The sequence below is a fragment of the Drosophila novamexicana genome, unplaced genomic scaffold (assembly GCF_003285875.2).
Source record: "Drosophila novamexicana strain 15010-1031.04,08,12 unplaced genomic scaffold, DnovRS2.1 tig00001062-arrow-arrow-pilon, whole genome shotgun sequence".
NCBI lineage: Eukaryota > Metazoa > Arthropoda > Insecta > Diptera > Drosophilidae > Drosophila > Drosophila novamexicana.
The window spans coordinates 556,507-574,401 of record NW_020824838.1 but is presented as its reverse complement, the minus strand read 5'-3'; the positions used below and the strand labels follow the sequence as shown (position 1 = coordinate 574,401).

At 35.6% G+C, this 17,895-nt stretch overlaps 2 protein-coding genes across 2 annotated transcripts; one reads left to right on the top strand and one right to left on the bottom strand.

Annotated features, from left to right (window-relative positions):
* Window positions 1–3: 3 nt before the first annotated feature.
* On the bottom strand, window positions 4–11,762 carry LOC115766028. The gene is made up of 4 exons (XM_030709799.1): window positions 11,747–11,762; window positions 10,840–11,024; window positions 112–217; window positions 4–38 (listed from the first exon to the last, which is right to left on the bottom strand). The coding sequence occupies exons 1-4, from the start codon at window positions 11,760–11,762 to the stop codon at window positions 4–6; spliced, it is 342 nt and encodes a 113-aa protein (XP_030565659.1).
* Window positions 11,691–12,465, top strand: LOC115766152 (histone H3.3-like). Its single transcript, XM_030709989.1, has one exon. The coding sequence runs from the start codon at window positions 11,794–11,796 to the stop codon at window positions 12,208–12,210; it is 417 nt and encodes a 138-aa protein (XP_030565849.1). The 5' UTR covers window positions 11,691–11,793; the 3' UTR covers window positions 12,211–12,465.
* Window positions 12,466–17,895: the final 5,430 nt, after the last annotated feature.

The window sequence follows — 17,895 nt, the reverse complement described above, 5'->3', positions numbered from 1 at the left end:
AGTTTATTTATTGGCACGCAAACAGTTGCGTGCTTTGGCTGTAAAAAATGGGTGTACAAAATTCAATTAAAAGTGGTATTTGGTACGGACTATCATTTAGGAGGCGTTTACATTGGCTTATCACTGTGCAACGCCCTTCAAAGAATTCCAGCTGATTTCCTGGAGCTGCTGCCAGCTGCTGCTGCGCTGCCGTTAACAGCGGCGTGGGCGTCGCTGCCTGAAACAAGTTTACAGTGATTAGTTTAAACGCACAGTATGCTAAATACTATACCCAAAGCAAGACATTTAAAATACGTTAAGTAAAAGTAAAAGTTTTGTCTAAGGCACTACTACCACATTATTTATTGGTATACTTATGCCTTCAAGCATTAATAACTGCATTAAATTAGTATACAATTTACTTAAGCACCCATTTAATTAACTCATTTCGCCACATGAAACACCCTAATGCCCGCTGGACATGCGCAGCTAACATAGTCAGCCGCTGCTGCTGCCGCGCTGAGCGCCGACGTCGACGTCGCAACTCCAATTGAGCTCTCTCTCAGCAGTGCTCACGTATTTTTCGTTTTCGCAGCGCATTTCAGTGAGAGGCATTGGACGGTGCGGTCGTGTGTTCGCTGTCGCTGCGCATAACGTTTACATTGGCGCGTCTCCTGTTTCATTGTGCGCCAAAAAATAAACTAAACTTAGGTGAATTTGTTAATAAACAAAAAAGAAATATTTGTGCGTGTATATATTTGTATATAGAGCAGCTGCGAGCTGTTTAATAAATCGAAAATTTTGGCCCAAGCAACAAGTGCGACAGGAAACGCGCGCGTGGAAAACGCAACGAAATCGAAAATAAAGTGCAAATTAAAGAGTGTGTGTGCATGTGGAGACCATTTAGTAACCATTTAAAAGTGCTAATTGGAAAGAAAGTGTGAAATGTATAGAAATATAATAAAGTAAAAATATAAAAATTCCATTCAAGCGCGCAGTCGCAGTTGTGCGTTAAATTAAACGCGCTAAATAAATAATAGTTGCTTATGGAAATCAAATAATATAAGCCAAAGCAAATTATATATTCCCAACAACAGCAACTATAACATTATATGTGGTAAGTCCCAATGTGCTCTATATGTTTGTATGTATGTATGAATTATAAGCAGCGCTGTCCAGTCCAGTTTTAAGCTTTGCATTTGTTTTGTTTTTTTTTTCGGTAAGTCACTTCTTGGTGTTCTATAAGCAGCGCTGTCGACGTCGAGTGCTGCTGTTACGCGCTCTCTCTCTCGCTCTCTCTCTCTCCTCTCTTCTCGCTCGTTTGCTGTCCAGTTTAAAGCTCAGCCCAAACTTGCAAAACGACTTTCAACATCATTTTTGGTGTTGTTGTTTTTGCTACTTCTATTCGCCCCACCGTTGATGTTGTTGTTGTTTTTTAATTACACTTACTGTTTTCGCCGTGCTTTAGATTTGGATTTGTCGCTTTTGTTGTTTTTGCTGCTGATTTAGCACTTTTATTTTTTGGCACATGTCGAAATCGCCGCGGGCCTTAAATTGTTTTTTTTTTTTTCGCACAAAGCAATTATTTATTTATAGACCAAATGCCATAATTGCGTAGCTTTTTTTTTGGTGGAAAATTTGAAATTTTTTCAAAATTTTGTTTGGCACAAGTATGGAATATTGCTTAACAGTTAAAATTGTTGATTGAAACCAATTTTTTAAGCCTCGACATTGATTAAAGTTTTATTGGAATGCGTTGAAAGTCCTTGACTGAATATTTGGAATTGGAAATTGGAATTGAAAATTGGAACTGGAATTGGAATTGGAAATGTTATAGATCATGTTTAAGATGAGGGTTACAATGATTACAATGAATTACAAAAGTTAGGCAAGGTTAAAGTTCACATTAACATTAACAGTATCCCGTTTCAGATATCAGGATCGTAATGGGATATTCAAGTACATTTCGTTGGATATTCTCTATGTGAATCATTCGGGCTCGATTTGCAAATCTGTTGATAGATCTTATGTAAAATAAACAATGACAAGCTGAAGCCTACTTTGCGAATAAATTATGATTATTTGCAGTCGTAGCGCGACTTCCTATACGGATTCTATGACTGTCATAAGAGTATAGCATAAATATAGCACACGATTATCATTTATCTCATGATTTACAATGCGAATGCTGCCGTTGTTTCATTGTTTGGTTTTTGTTTGTTTCTGCTCGTCTATGCGAATGTTACCCAATCCGAAAAGTACACACAACTCGAGGCACGTCTCGTATCTCTACGAAAGAGCCAAAGCCAAAAAAAGTGCTGAACGTGACTCAGACTCAGCTTGTGCTACTCTTATCTCACCGAGCTCGAGCCTCGAGTCCGAGTCCGAGTTCGAGCTCGATCTCGAGCCTCGAATCGACTCTGACCCGGGCTGACCACAGACCCTGTAAAATTTAATCCATAAGCTACCTAAATCTTATGTGGCGACGGCTCCATTGAAACCGGTTTATAGCCAAACGCGTTCTGGACTCAAATCGACGACATTCCATGGAAGTCAAACATTGGGCTTCTCTGGGGTTGGGTCTTTCGATATTTCTTTGCTGAAACCTCTCGCAGCTCCCTTTGCAACGTTGGCGGCGGCAGCTCATTTGGCATTCAAAATGTTTGCTCTATAGGAGACCTGAGGCCCATTATTAACAATTTATGTTGTAACTGCAAAATGCATAATGCATTTGTTGTCTCAGTTGTTGTTTGTCTCTAATGAAGAAAAAACCTGACTGCAACATGATGTGGCAAATGGCGACGAGTGGCAACCTTCGCTTGAGGCATTCGATTTTGCATAGATTTGCTTAAGAAGAAATATATATAAAGTCATGTATATATATATATAGAGAGAGAGAGAGAGCGAGAGAGACTTACAGATATAGTCAGAGTCTCAGCCACGTTTTAAATGCAGCTCTTAGCACAAGTTAAGGCTTTTGTTTTATGACCTTCCCGCTTGTTAAGTCGCACTGCACAGTGGTTCACATCTGTGTGTAAAGTGCATGAAATGCAGTGTCCAGAAGTTGAGCGCAAATTGTAAATATGTGAAGCTGAAATGTTTAACATCTCACTCAGAGAATCTTGTTGCGAGTCAGGGACTGAATCAATAGAAAAAAAACCAAAACAAATCATAAGAAATCGAGTTATTTATCTTTGTCCTTGATTATTATTACAATTGAGATGTAGTTAAATATATATCATATTCAACAATCTGTTATACATACATTTTTAGTTTTGGCTTAACAAAATTAATATATTAAAATGTAGTACAAAAAATACATATATATTAAGTATATATTAGGGCTGCCAAAAATACGATTTTTAGCATTTAAAGCGAGCGGGAAAACTCAATTTTCTTTATAGACTCGTATAGCTTTTCACAGTAGAAATCGTAAACGTACCGGTTCTCAAGTTGTTAACCTCAAAGTTGAATATAAAGCTATATAAAGGTACTTGGAAATTTTAGACCCCATGCAAATGAGGCATTTTTAATACGACTGAGAACTCTTTCCATTTGTTTGCTTCTTAAATTGCAAAAATAATCGATAGTAACTTTGTTGAACAAAATCGAAATCAAACTTGAAATTCGTAAAGTCGCAAAAATATGAAGAAGAATAAGAAACCAAAAAGAAAAAGGTGTAGAAAAATGTAAATTGTAGCAATCGTGTTGCAAAATGGAATAGTTACTGTAGTATCGCTCTCTCGCTCTCTCTCTCTCTCTCTCTTTTTAAGAATCTCGCTTCTATTATTTCTTGTTAAAAGCAATTTTCTATATCTTAACTTTATGCTGAAAAGAAATTAGTTGTCTCTTAAATAAAGAAACTTTTGCGTGCCCAGAAATTAACAGCTGAAATCTCTTTCTACGGTTCGCTTTGGTCTCATTAAGTTAAATAGCCAGTGCTCTGTGGGCGTTACTCAACACTATCGCAAAGTGTCTTGAGTTTCAGAGGAGGTCTGCGGAAGAGGATGGTGGTGGGGGAGGGGAGGGGGGGGGGAACCCCTGAACAAGTCGCATTGCATTAAGGTTGCCCTGCAGACCCACAGACCTGACCTATCGCGGTTCCTGTTTTTTCTTGTTTACTTTTTTTGTTGTCGTTTTCATGTCTAATTCTTTCTTCTTCTTTTTCTGTAACTCTTTGCTTCGGTGTCTTTTATTCGGTTTTGTTGTTTGTTTCGTCTTGCAAAACTTTTTGCGGTTTGCGTGTGAGCTTTCATTCTGCGCAAAAATGCAAAAGCATTTTGCAATCATCAAATGGCCATTTGGTTACGTTGTGGTTGATTGATGAGGAGGAACAGATTGCACAGCAAAAGCTCTTGAAAATGTGCTAGTATAACGGTAAAATATTCATAAGAGTCAAAAGTCAACATTTCTGGAAGTCTTAGTTAGTGGAAGCTAAAGTCACTGGAAAGCTAAATATCTTATTTCAAAGTCACTTAAAATGACAGCAACTGGAAGTCTTGGTTTCTGTGAGCCAGCACCTAGAAGTAACCACCTGGAAATCTCTGAAATCTCTGGAAGTCTTTTTCACTGGAGGCTAAACACTCTGGAAAGGCGAAAATTTAAATGTCAAAGGCACTTAAAGTGATAGTTACTAGAAGTATGGGTCCCATTAAATGAATAATTCCAGAAGTCAAAGTTACTGGAAGCATTGGTGCCTTTACGTCTGAGTTCTTTGAAGTGCCTGGAAGTCTTTTAAATTGATATAACATAAGTCAAAGTTATTGGAAGCCTTGCTTTCTCACAGTCTGTGTTCCAGGAAGTACCTGAAACTGCCTGAAATGAAAATCCCTGGAATTTAATGTACTCAAATGTCGAAGTAGCTGGAAATCAATATTCTCGGATATCAAAATGTCAAAGTTCCGGAAAGTCAAAATACAACAAAAATTAAGACTGTTTGTCAACTTCAAGCAATGGAAGTTTGTCCCTTATTATCTTATTAATTAAAGTTTAAAAGTTGTGTCTACTTTTAAATTCTTTCAATTTATCAATCTCCCCTTCTCTCTCTCGCTCTCTTTCTCTCTCTCTCTCTCTCTCTCTCGTTCTTTGTAAATCTGTTTATCCCTCTGTTTGTTTTTATAAGATGCGAGCTGCTCTTTGCGCTTCTCACACAAGTTTTCCAGACTTAATTCAATTATAAGTTAAATTATTTTGTTGACAAGCGCAACTACTTGCAACGGAAAAAATGTCAAAGAACGTTTAGCTTTTCGTAGGAAGTAACTTTTTGGGTGCAAGTGCGACAGCGAATAATTCGAGTATTCACATAGAACATTCAATGTTTTCTTTCAGTTTCCATTTGCAGTTTCTACTCAATGCCAATTTGTTTTCTTTACATTATGCCCAGCATCGTTTTACGCCGTGTGGCAAGCTTTTCCGCATTCGAATAAAAGTGACCACGGAGAACTTGATGCAAGTATAAAAATCAGTTTCAAACTTAATAATGACTCGCTTTTGAAAGTAACTTAATTCGTACTCCAATAAAGTGAAGATTATGGTTTCTTTTTTAGCTGCCAACTTAATCATAGGTAGCTGCGCTTAAGGCCAGCTAAATTAAAGCCAAACGCCGTCCTCCATGGTCACATTATGTTCAGTTAAGAAGCAGCCGCTAAATATCGAACTCGATATATTAAGTTAAAATTCTTCCACAACAGGGTGTTTCATGCACATCAATAAAAGCACCTTGCATTGCACCATGTCATATATACATATATATATATATATATCAATATCTTGTATATAGATATATATATATTGTAATTTTTATGTAAGTCCAACTAGTCTTTCAGTTTCTATTGTGAAGTGCTTGAAATTAATTAAATTCTGAGAATGCTTTTTGTTGGCTCTATTATTATTCGGCACATTGCGCTGATTGAACTTAATTGAATTATGTGCTGTGTGTGTGTGTGTGTGTTTGTGTGTGTGTGCGTCAGTTACATCTTGCTCTAGCATTGGGTCTCTCTGCTCCCATCGGCCCTGAACTGTGACCCGGTTTGCCTGGCCCCTCTGCGCCACAAAAAACAGGAAATTTATGTTTTTGTTTCTTTCGAGTTGGTAACCAGCTTTTGGCCTAAAACCCATTTGTTTTGGCTCTGTGTTTACCTGTACACATATGTCGCTATATTTCTGAATGTGGTCGTGTGTGTGCGTGTGTGTGTGTGTGTGTGTGTATTTAGCCGCAGCTGCTGGCATGAAAATGCATTTAACAAAAACTGTTTCTGTTTACCTTTCACATACGGCCATTGAGGGCAGCCCACACACACACACATGCATCAACACACAACATACACACATCAACACACACACACACACACACAAGCGTTGTTTGTTTATGCTTTGCACTCACAGATACTTTGCGTTTTTAGCTGCAGTTCTTTTATGCATCCCAAAGATACACAACCTATGCCCATTGTCAGCCGTCAGTGCAATATGGCTTGCAATTTTTTGTTCAACAAAAATAAACATTTGTTGTAAACACTTGCTGTGAGTGGTAGGCGATGCGGCTTACACTGACACAAAAATGGTGGTTGATTATGTTTTCATATGTTTATTTAAGCGTAAATGCTGGGATCCAACTTTTTTTTTATGGGAAAGATTGTTTATTTTTTTTTTAATATATTTATTTATCTTTTGTGTATCTCTGGTTACATGAAAGAGCCGGGTAATATTGTTGAATTTCCTAAAATCTAATATATTTTATTGAGCCCATAAAGTGCAAGAACTTTTGCCTATGTAATCTGTCAATACTTCTGTTCGTAATATTACAATATTCTTACAAATAAAAATATATTATATATCTACTACCTTTTACTATTGCTTATACTACTTTTTATACCCTGAACCCATTAAAAATGGGTGTAAGGGTTTATTGTATTTGTGCAAAATCCAAATGTATGTAACAGGCAGAAGGAAGCATCTCCGACCCCATAAAGTATATATATTCTTGATCAGCACCAATAGCCGAGTCGATCTAGCCATGTCTGTCTGTCCGTCCGTCCGTCCGTATGTATGAACGCAAGGATCTCAGAACCTAGAAGAGCTAGAGATGTAGATGCTCCTAGCTCCCGCGCAGATTGAGTTTGTTTCCGATAATCGATAACTTCCTCCGTTTCCAAGCAATCGATAAAAATCTATATCGATATCCTGTTTTTTTTTGGCAATTTTGGTAAATAATAAGAGCTAGAGTCACCAAACTTGACATATAGCTTCTAAAATAGAATATATATATGCATTTGATGTTGGAAGAAGAGGGTTCAGGGTATCCCCTAGTCGGGAGCTCCCGACTAGAACCTCTTACTTGTTTCTCTTATACTTGCTACTAAATATACCTCGGCGTAGTACCTTTTATATTTATATTAAGTTTAACTATTTATTCTCTGATTGTTATTTTTACTTCGTTTTTTCTTACCACTTATACGATTTTTTACGTTTACTACTATTTATAGTTTAACATACTATTACTTAATTATTCCTTTAATTGTAGTTTTTACTTCATTTCTTCTACTACCTATGCTATGACTACTAATATTTGTTTCATCTTATACGATTTATACCGTTTACTACTACTGATACTTCTTACTAGGGCTTATACTACTTGTTACTCTTATACTGACTACAAAATATATTTCGGGGCATATATTATTATTATATTATATTATATTATATTATATTATATTTATACCCTTTACTACTACTTCTACTTTTTACTATTGCTTTTAATACTTGTTACTCCAATACTTACTTCTAAATATACTTGGGAGTAATATATTTTATATTTATACTACTATTTACTACTTATTGTAGTTTTTCCTTCGTTTCTAATACTGTCTATCCTACGACAACTTATATTTCTAACAATTACTTATATTATATGTTCTACTTATACTTACACTACTTGTATACAACTTATAACTCAATATATTTCCTTCTATTACTTATCCTCTTTTTCCTAGGCATATAATATACTTTACGTATACGTTCTTATACTTTACAACTTATATATCAAAATATTTCTTACTTTTACCAATACTTATACTACTCCATTCTACGCACACTACTTGTATTATACTACTTTATCTTCTTATACTTTAAGTCTTATACTTTCTACTAATATATGTACATAATACATACATATATAAATACAGCTTATATCTCTCATGCTTTCTTATACTTCTTACTTATACTTCTTTATTCTACGCATACTACTTATATTATATACTCTTATACTTTCTACTAGAACTTCCTTCTTTTGCTTTTATTCATTATATAAAAAACTCTTGATGTTATCACATATTCTCTGCAGAAGTACAGAAATAGATACAAAAAGTTGTTAACAAACTAAATATAACTTTACAATTTATTTCTTAAGCTGACAGATTTTTGCACACAATATGTATGCACTTTTTTCTCACAGTGCACGCGCTCGTATCCATTATGGCCGACTCTGAACACTTAGTTTTCCGTAGGCGCAACACGTGCACCTATTTTGCATAGGAAATCACATTCCCCATGCGCCGCAAGTAATTGGCCACAGAATATTATAAACTGTGTAAATGTACTTCAAATTTTTTATGATATTTTTTTTGATTTGTTTATTGTTTGTGTTTGCCCTTTGGGCAGAGAAGTTCCCCGAATTCAACATACACAAACACCTGGCATGTAGAGTTCCCTTGAATTTCTTTTTATGTCGACATAAAACCAGTTTTTATATTCGTGCTAGCCACAGAAGTCAGGCAAAACAGTTGGTCCAGTGGTCCGGCGGGGCAAAACCCACACAATTTATTATGCATTTGCGATTATTTAATAAATATATATATATGTATATATGAGTAGGTATACTATATGGCATTTAACATTTGGTTAACTTTTTATTGTCAATTAGCAGCGTCTCGCCATATCATTTGTCTTTACTCGAGATCGCGCATTACACAGATCGTCGGATGTATTCTCTATATCATTCGAAAGCCATATCAAATTCTCGAAATGCTAATTAAATTGTTAATTTATTGTTGTTTCTTATGCACATTAACTGCGCACTTTCAATTTAATTTTTTTTATCTCTTAGCTGACATTTCGAACCAGGAATCTTTTGTAAATACACATCAGCTATTTTCCATACAAGTTCTAGGAAGTTAGCATAGGTAAATTTAGTTTTAATCACTTAGTAAATAGTTTATGTTAATGTTGTAGCTTATATTATATTATGTATATATACTGAAGTATATCATAAACAAAGAGTATTGCATGTATTTCCATTCCATTCCCTCAACATTTATTCTAAAAGGAATTTCTTTAATTCCTTAATGATTTTTGGTATATACACACAGTCGAATACTATCTTAAAGCTCTGCTAGTTTCATAAAGATCGGACAATAAACTCAGAAGTTATTGAAGAATGAAATTTTCAATAGGATGCGTCCCAACTGGAGAACTGTTGTGTTTATCAGCCCCTAACTATTTCATATTATTTCTAGCTTTTAGCTTATTAGAGCATATCAATAGCAAGTCTTAAGTTCCATTAAGACCTTTCACTCCAAACAGCATACATTTTTGCAAACAGCTTTAAGTATTTTATGGGGCATATTATTTGAGTTAAAAGTTAACGCTCCATTGCTAATCAATTACTTGGACAAACCTTGAACTCTCGAGGTAAACATTTAAATTTTAGCTAAATATATGTCTGCCCCACACACACATACATGCCCTTTATATATATTTTTGTTTATATTTAAGTTTTGTTTAAACCTTTATTTTCGCATTGCCAATGACAAATGAGCGTGTGCAGCAACAACAGAAGAGGAGAAGCGAAACTGCGATGACCCAAAAAAAAAAATTAATAAAAAAGTCAAAAAAAGCAGAGAAAAAGTTATATATATTCGATAAGTTATTGACATTTTTTTAAGGCCCAAATTATTGTGTGTCATGTGAAAGAGCCGCAAAGTCTGGGAAAATTTCTAAAAGAGAAACAGTTGGCAAAAATGGCATCAAAATAAATGTAATTATATGCCAAATACGCCAGCAAACATTCTGCATGTGGGCGATATCACCCAATTGAGTGGAACATAAATGAAAGTCAAGCGTGAATTGAATTATATAATGATCAGCTGCCGCCCACGTCAACCGCAACAACTTGTCGCCTCTCACTGCCAGCTCGCCCGCTCTCTGGCATTAACACATTTGAATGTGGCTGAGTCTGCGGAAAAACTTGTTTTCTTTCTTTTTCTTTTTTTTGTCTGCCAACCAGCTGTCCGCTTTGAAAATTAGCCATGAAAATGTGTCTGGGAGAGATGCCAAGCGATGCCATCTCAGAGCTCAGCTGGAAAGTAAAAGTGCTGTGGCAGCGCCTACTTTTGCTTTCATTTAACAACAACTTTAACTGCAGCAAAAACAACAACAGCAAGTGCAACTATTACAAGCACTTGCTTTCAATAAAAACAAAAATTACAATTCATTTAGTTGACTTTAAACTTAAGAAAAAAAACAATATTGTTTTTCCACTTTCATATTTTCGAGTGTGCATATTTTAAGGAATTTTATTTTTTAAGTTTATGCGCTCGCTTAACAGCAATTATAATTCATTAAAGCGTATTTCTCTTTGGGCATGAACCCAATTTTCTGAATATTATTTCGTAAAGCCTGAGGACCCAACCGAGCTTGGCGAAATTTAATAAAAAACATTTATAAAAAATATATATATCCTTTTCTTAATTGGACCATATTTTATTCTACTCAATTCTTTTCAACTCTATTCTCAATATTCTATTCAATTCTTTTTATATTCCATTGCAATGAAACTTTAAAAGAAACTCCATTTTTAACACTTACCTGCTCAGTCGAAGTTAGCATCCATATGATCCATGAGTAGGGCAAGCTAGAATATGACCCTAAGTCATATCGAATGATCAGTTTTCTGTCCTCCTTCTCTGGGAGAAACTGATTGTCGCCCGACTTGCAGGGCTTATCGATCGCTTGGTCATCCGTTGGGTTCAGGCAAGGCCGCTGTTGAAGTACTTAGGGTGCTAAACCATATCGTTAAGACAAAACTAATGCTATGGGTTCTTTGTAAACGTTAAGCAGGCCTTCGACTGCGTCTCGATTGACGGATTGATCCAGAAAATCAAGATGAGCTTCCACATTCCCTTCTTGCTACTCCGGCAGAATTTAAAATCAGGCCAACAATCTCTCCTTTTCGCAAATGTAGGCGCTTGTCCCCCAAGGCTGGGTCCAAGCCCCTTACTTTATAATATGTACACGGCAGATATCTCCACTCCACCTCCCGCAAATACCTGGCACTATTCTAGTTTCAATAACTATGAAATTATGCCTGACCTTTTCCAGTGTATATCTTATGAGATATAATAAAAGGAACTGGAATGACAATCTGAGAACCTCACTTTTCAAATCCTTCAATCCCTTTATCCATGTTTTGGTTCCAAAACATGATTTTCTTTTATTAAAATAGTTTGGCAAATATTCCAAGATGTGTTTAAAAGCCAAGCCAAGTTCGACTAGAGAGCTCTTGTATTAATCGCTATTTAATTATTTCATATTATTTCTAGCTTTTAGCTCGTTAAAGTATATCAGTTGAAAGTCTTTAGCTTCTTTAAGAGCTTTAAGTCCAAGCAGCAGAAATGTTGTTACGAACTGATTTTAACAATAGTTGGCCTAGTTAAGCTTTATATTCAGTGTAATATTATTTCAGTCAAAATAGATTCCCAAAAAAATCGATTACATTTTATTGAGTCCATAAACCCAAAGAAGTCTTCAAATCGGGTCAAGATGCCGCGCATTAAGCAAACCCCTCACCAACAAATTATTGGCAAGGCGCCACGCAAGCCGCTGGCACCGAAGGTGACCCGCAAGACGGCAGTCCCTGGGATCGGGATCCCCGAGTTGAGGAAACCCCATCGCTATCGACCCGGTGCAGTTGTGCTGCGTGAGATACGTCGCTATCAGAGGTCCTCGGAACTGCTCATACATAAGCAGCCCTTTCAGCGGGTGGTACGTCAAATAACCCAAGAGTTTGGCTGTCGAATGCGCATCCAGCCGGCGGCCCTGGCTGCCATGCAGGAGGCTGCCGAGGCCTATCTGGTTGGGCTGTTCGAGGAGTCTAATCTGTGTGCGCTGCATGGCCAGCGAAAGACCCTTATGCCCAAGGATCTGTGGCTAGCTCAGCGTATAAAGGGTGACAAATAGTCGGGAATATTTGAATATTTCTTTGTTAGCTGTTTCGAATGTTTTTAGTTTCTAGTTCAAAATGTTTTCAACGATTTTTAAATTGTTCAATGCTTTGTTAAGTTATGATTACAAATTTTATTTAGAGTTAATAAAATTGGGTAGTTACCAACTATTCTATGAGAGCAATTACCGATCCGCGCAATACATAGTCAATTATAGAAATTTGATACCATAAATTAATTATTTTTTATAACTTTACTTTTGTATGTGTTTTGTTCTTTTTGCGTATATGACGGAATCAGCCCGTTTGGAACTCTTTTATACAGCTGTGATAGGAAGGATAGGTAGAAATTTTATTTATTGTATGAGAAACTAGTTTGTTTTGCAAGATATCTTGACCAAGCCCGGCAGTAACGAAATTCGATATGCTCTATTATCCACGGCGAATATCTCGAACAAATTCAATTTGCTTCTCATAAATTTGCAAAATCTTATCAATATCGGGGCACTATAATATATATAAACCTGAGAAGAGATCTGTCGAAAAATAGGTTATTATTTTGGAAAAATACTCTGTTTTTCATTATATTTCCATCAAGAGTTTCACTATGCTCAAATATTTGTAAAACCTTAAGACAAGTGTCTATAAGACAAATGTCTATAAGGGTATTAAATCTTCGGCGTACCAAAGTTATCCCAACTTTCTCCTTCAAGAAGCAGTTAAAAGCAGTGCAATTCTTCCCTAAGATTTCATCTTCTATGTAACGAGATTTAGAATTAACTTTCATACTTCTACTTGTAGTCAACTCTCCTGTCAAACCAAATTGCAATTGCATAAATAGTTGGTCGAAAATTGCCACAGCGTATTATTTCACGACTTACATGATCCGCAGCTCATTTGCCATGCTGTGAGCTACGCGAATGCGCTAAAAGTTTTTAGCTGACGCGACAACAATGAATGAACTCACATGAGTCACAACTCCAATGCACACACACTTCACACACACACTCTCTGCAGACCTGGCTTAAAATGTTAACTCATCTGGCTGCTCGTTTGCGCTTGTGTGGAATAACCTCAATTTGGTTCACACTGCGGATTGCGACTGCGTCATGGCTCTAACTATTTTCGTGCTCTTCGTAACGAAAAGCGAAAAACCCAAAAAAAAAAAAAAAAAAAAAACGACCCAAGCCCAACCAAATACCACAAACTACAAACCAGTACACGTGCAATTGTGTCCAGCAACAACAATAACAAAACCAATAGCAATTGAAATTTGTCGAGTCTTTTTATTGCTGCACAGTGGGACGGCATAGCAAAAAGTTGGGCAAAAAGTTGTAATGAAAGACTTGCTTTAATTTCGTAAATATTAGACTAGAAAAGCTTTCTCAATTTTATTATTGGAGCCAACCAAAAATAGTTTTTGTTTTATTAATATTAAATTTTTGATTGGAACACGTAAATTATGCAAAAATTTGTTTGATGTTATTTGTGTATAATTTCTCATTGTACTTAAATCAAGGAATCTTAAATGTCGCTCTAGTTTTTTAATACTTCAAATCTTCTCCATTAAATAAATGCGAACGTCCGAATTGGAAAGAGACCTACGCGTGTATACAGCATTATATCATCATAATTAACTTGCCAAGCGTCTTTTAAAGAGATGTATAATTTGAGAAGATTGCAAAGGTCTCATCCAATCGACCTTTCAGATCCACTTAGATACCCAACCAGTTTTTGTTTGTTCTCTTTTGTTAGACTTATCTTTAGAATAAGAATAATATAAAGATAACTTTTTGCTAATATTTTTAAAGGCATTTTCAGCTCAATTAAGATTTTTACACCAAAATATATCGAATGTTACCACTGTGCAACGGTAGCCCTCTTCTGTCAGTGCCCAATTTACCAAACGCTTTTCAATTTCGTGACATTCAAATTGGACACATAAAAAGGGCACAGATTTTCGAATTAGTTGCCTCCGTATTCGCATGCAGCAAGTGGCCAAATGTTTGTTGTATTTGCTTCAATTTTCAGTTTAATTTGGTCACCATAAAAGGTTTATTTTTGTGGTACTTGGTGGGCGAATAAGTGTTTGTTGATTGACGGCCCTCGGCTGATTGAATGCGTCAAGATTCAGACAAAGCTGATCCAAATGGGCTGCTTAAAACAAAATGACAGTTGCTGCTAAATAATCAAGTGAGATAAATTTATAATAATACATTACAAAAATAAAAAAATTTGCCACGAGCTTTTATTTAATCCATAGAGTATAAAAAACGTTATGTTCTGAATTTTAAAAAGCTTTAAGCTTTTGAAAAAACAGCTGAATCTTTAATATTCTGCAGTAAAACACTCTACAGCTTAGTTTAATTTTTGTTTTCTTGTTCTGAAAGTAAAAAGATTCAAACTTTTGAAGCCGTTAAAAATCTAATATAAATATTTTGCAGTAAGGTGTTACAGCTCAGTTTTATTTTATTTAAAGCCTCCAAACTACAACGAAACAGTGGGTCGAGCTAAAAAACATTAAGACGTAAAATTTTATTCAATTTAAAAGCTTTTGCATAAAGAACTCAAGCTTTAATATTCCACAGCTAAAAGTCCTAAATGTCAGTCTAATTTTTGTTTTCAATCGTGGTTTAATCTTATAAACTTTTAGACTTCAGGTTCTAAAATTAAATCGTTAAGCTTTTGTGAAAGCTTAAAAGCGTATGTTTTAAACTTTCATGTTTAAAGTTCTTAAAGCTCAGTTTTCAAATTTCTAAGCCAAACGCAGTTCCTTATATTTCAACTCCCCTTAACTATTTCCATCAGAGATAATACTTTCCGGCTCTATCTGGAGCCACCCTACAAAATGTGCACTGCTCCTGTAAATTAAAAAAAATCAACCCCAAAGAAACACATAAATTGCCGTTCAGTTTGCCGCTCGGTCTCACTTTGCCGTTTCATTAGGCAGCATAGATTGAAATCTTGGCCACACCAAATGCAGCTTATGGGCCCGGCCTACAGCCATATATGAATATATATATAAAAGTCTGAACAGACGACAAGTCGCGTGCCCAATTTGGAGCCAAACTGGCTCAGTAAATCAAATTTAGTATTTGCCCCAAATGCATACGAATATTGTATCATGTTTTTTCTTTCTTTGGTTTTCTTTTTTTTTTTTATACAATTACTCTAATGACAAGCTCTATGGAATTGGTGGAGATATACGAGATATGCGACACGAAACGAATTCATTTGCTCGTTAATGTGCTGCTGCATAATTGCCGCTAATGCAGTTCAACAATTAGACCAAATTGCATCGTTTCCCCTATAAAAATGCCTATTTTGATTGTAATGCTCTATGATCAACATACTATTTATATATGTATAGTTTTGTCGTTACTGTCATATTGTAATTGCTTGACACTCTCTTTTTGTTTTGCCATTCACAGTGAATGGGCTACAGTCATGCATTTGGTACAGTCTCAGCAAAGATAGGGTAAAAAACTTCAACATTTAAATACTCTTCATATTCTATGAATATTATGACACAATGTTGGTCTCTCCTTCTCTCCCTATCTCTCTATTTAAGGTTAATTGCCATGTAATTACTTTTTATTCTGTTCTTTGCTTGCTTTTTATTGGCTCATTTGCCATTCACAGCGAATGCAGAGTAGTGACACCTTTGGTTAGAGTCTTTGCATAGTTGGGATAAAAAACCTGCCGTAATATACGCTTCTGTATTCTATGAATATTATATCATAGTGTCTGTCTCTCCCGTTCTCTTTACTGTTTATTATCATGCAATTGATTTTAATTCTGTTCTTTGTTTGCTTTTTATTGGTTCTTTTGCCATTCACAGCGAATACAGAGTAGTGACACCTTTGGGCAGGATATTGTAATATATATATGGACCGCACATTTGTCAACTTGATTAGTGCACATAAGTCTTTGCTATTCAATCGCACGAAATGCACAAATTTATTTATTTTCGCTTTTAATTTGTGGCGCGGCTTTTGTTGTGGAACCAATTTTATTTCTGTGATCAGGCGATTGTGTAGTTGTCGCCAACTAAGCGGCTTATGAACTGGCTTTGTGTGACTTGATTTCGACACGAGCTTTACATGTAATTGCAACTAAAGTAGTTTATGTCAATATATCAATTCAAAAAAATTTCAATTTATTATAATTAAGTTATGCACGCTGAATTGGATGTGGGATGTGTGAACCAAGTACTCGTTAGTTTACTAACAAAAAAAAAAAAAAAAACAAAACATTTGATGTATGTGTTTATTCAAGTGCTGCCTTTTAATGGGCTATGAAAATATTCAAATTATTTTAAATTTCTCTCAATAGATTGTCTTTTTATACCCTGAACCCATTAAAAATGGGTATAAGGGTATATTGCATTTGTGCAAAATCTCCGACCCCATAAAGTATCCGTCTGTATGCATGAACGCAAGGATCTCAGAACCTATAAGAGCTAGAGCTAGAAATTTTAGATGTAGGTGTTCCTAGTGCCTGCGCAGATCGAGTTTGTTTTCGATAATCGATAACTTACTTCGTTTCCAAGCAATCGATAAAAATCGATATCGATATCCTGTTTTTTGGGCAATTTTGTTAAATAATAAGAGCTAGAGTAACCAAACTTGACATATAGCTTCTAAAATAGAATATATATATGCATTTGATGTTGGAAGAACAAGGTTCAGGGTATCCCCTAGTCGGGAGTTCCCGACTAGAACCTCTTACTTGTTTCAACTTAAATATTGAAGAAAAAAACGAGAAAGTAAAGTTAATTTCGGCACGCTGAAGATCGAATCCTTGTAGACATTTGAAGTTCGTAATTGCTCAGTTGAGATGCAAAATATTTTGAAAACCAGAGTATTTTGCCATATATGAAACCACTTTTCGACAAATCGTTCCTATGGTAGGTATATGATATAGTGTTCCGCGCTTGATAAGATTTTGCATATATATGGGGACGAAAGGGAAACTTATAAATGTCGAGTTTGCTTGAGATAACTCGATAAACAAAAAAGTTTTAGAAACAAGAACCTATATTTCGACTGATCTTTTCTATGTCAGCTATATGATATAGTGGGTTCCGATATATGTACTGCCTGTAACAGACAGAAGAATCTATGCAAAGTTTCGATAGACGATAGCTTTAAGACTGAGAGACGAGTTCGTATAAAATAAGACGGACTGACAGAAGAATATTCCAATATCATGTCGGCTGTTGATGCTGATCTACAATATATACTTTATTGTGACGGTAACATCTCCTTCTATGCATCACACACATCATGACAAAATTATAATGCCTTAACAAGGGTATAAAAAGACATGATATGAAAATATCTGTTTTAACGGAATTCTTAGAAAAAAGATTCTACAGATTCGTTTGGCAATAATTGGATTTTATTTTACCAAAAATACAAATTTGCAAATGTTTGCTAAAAATCTGGCAAACATATGATGCGATCATGGAAATTCATATGTATGTCTATATACCCTATGCCCATTAAATGGCTAAAACGGGTATATAAAAGCTGTGTGCCCCAGGTTTGTTTAGTTAGTTATCAATAGCGCATCAGCTACTGCACCCAGGGTATTTTGCCTTTTTGCTTCCATTTAGTTCAAATTTTCAAGTGCACTACATTCAAATAACTGCGGCTATATCTACATCATTATGAAATCTATATGTATATAAACAATAC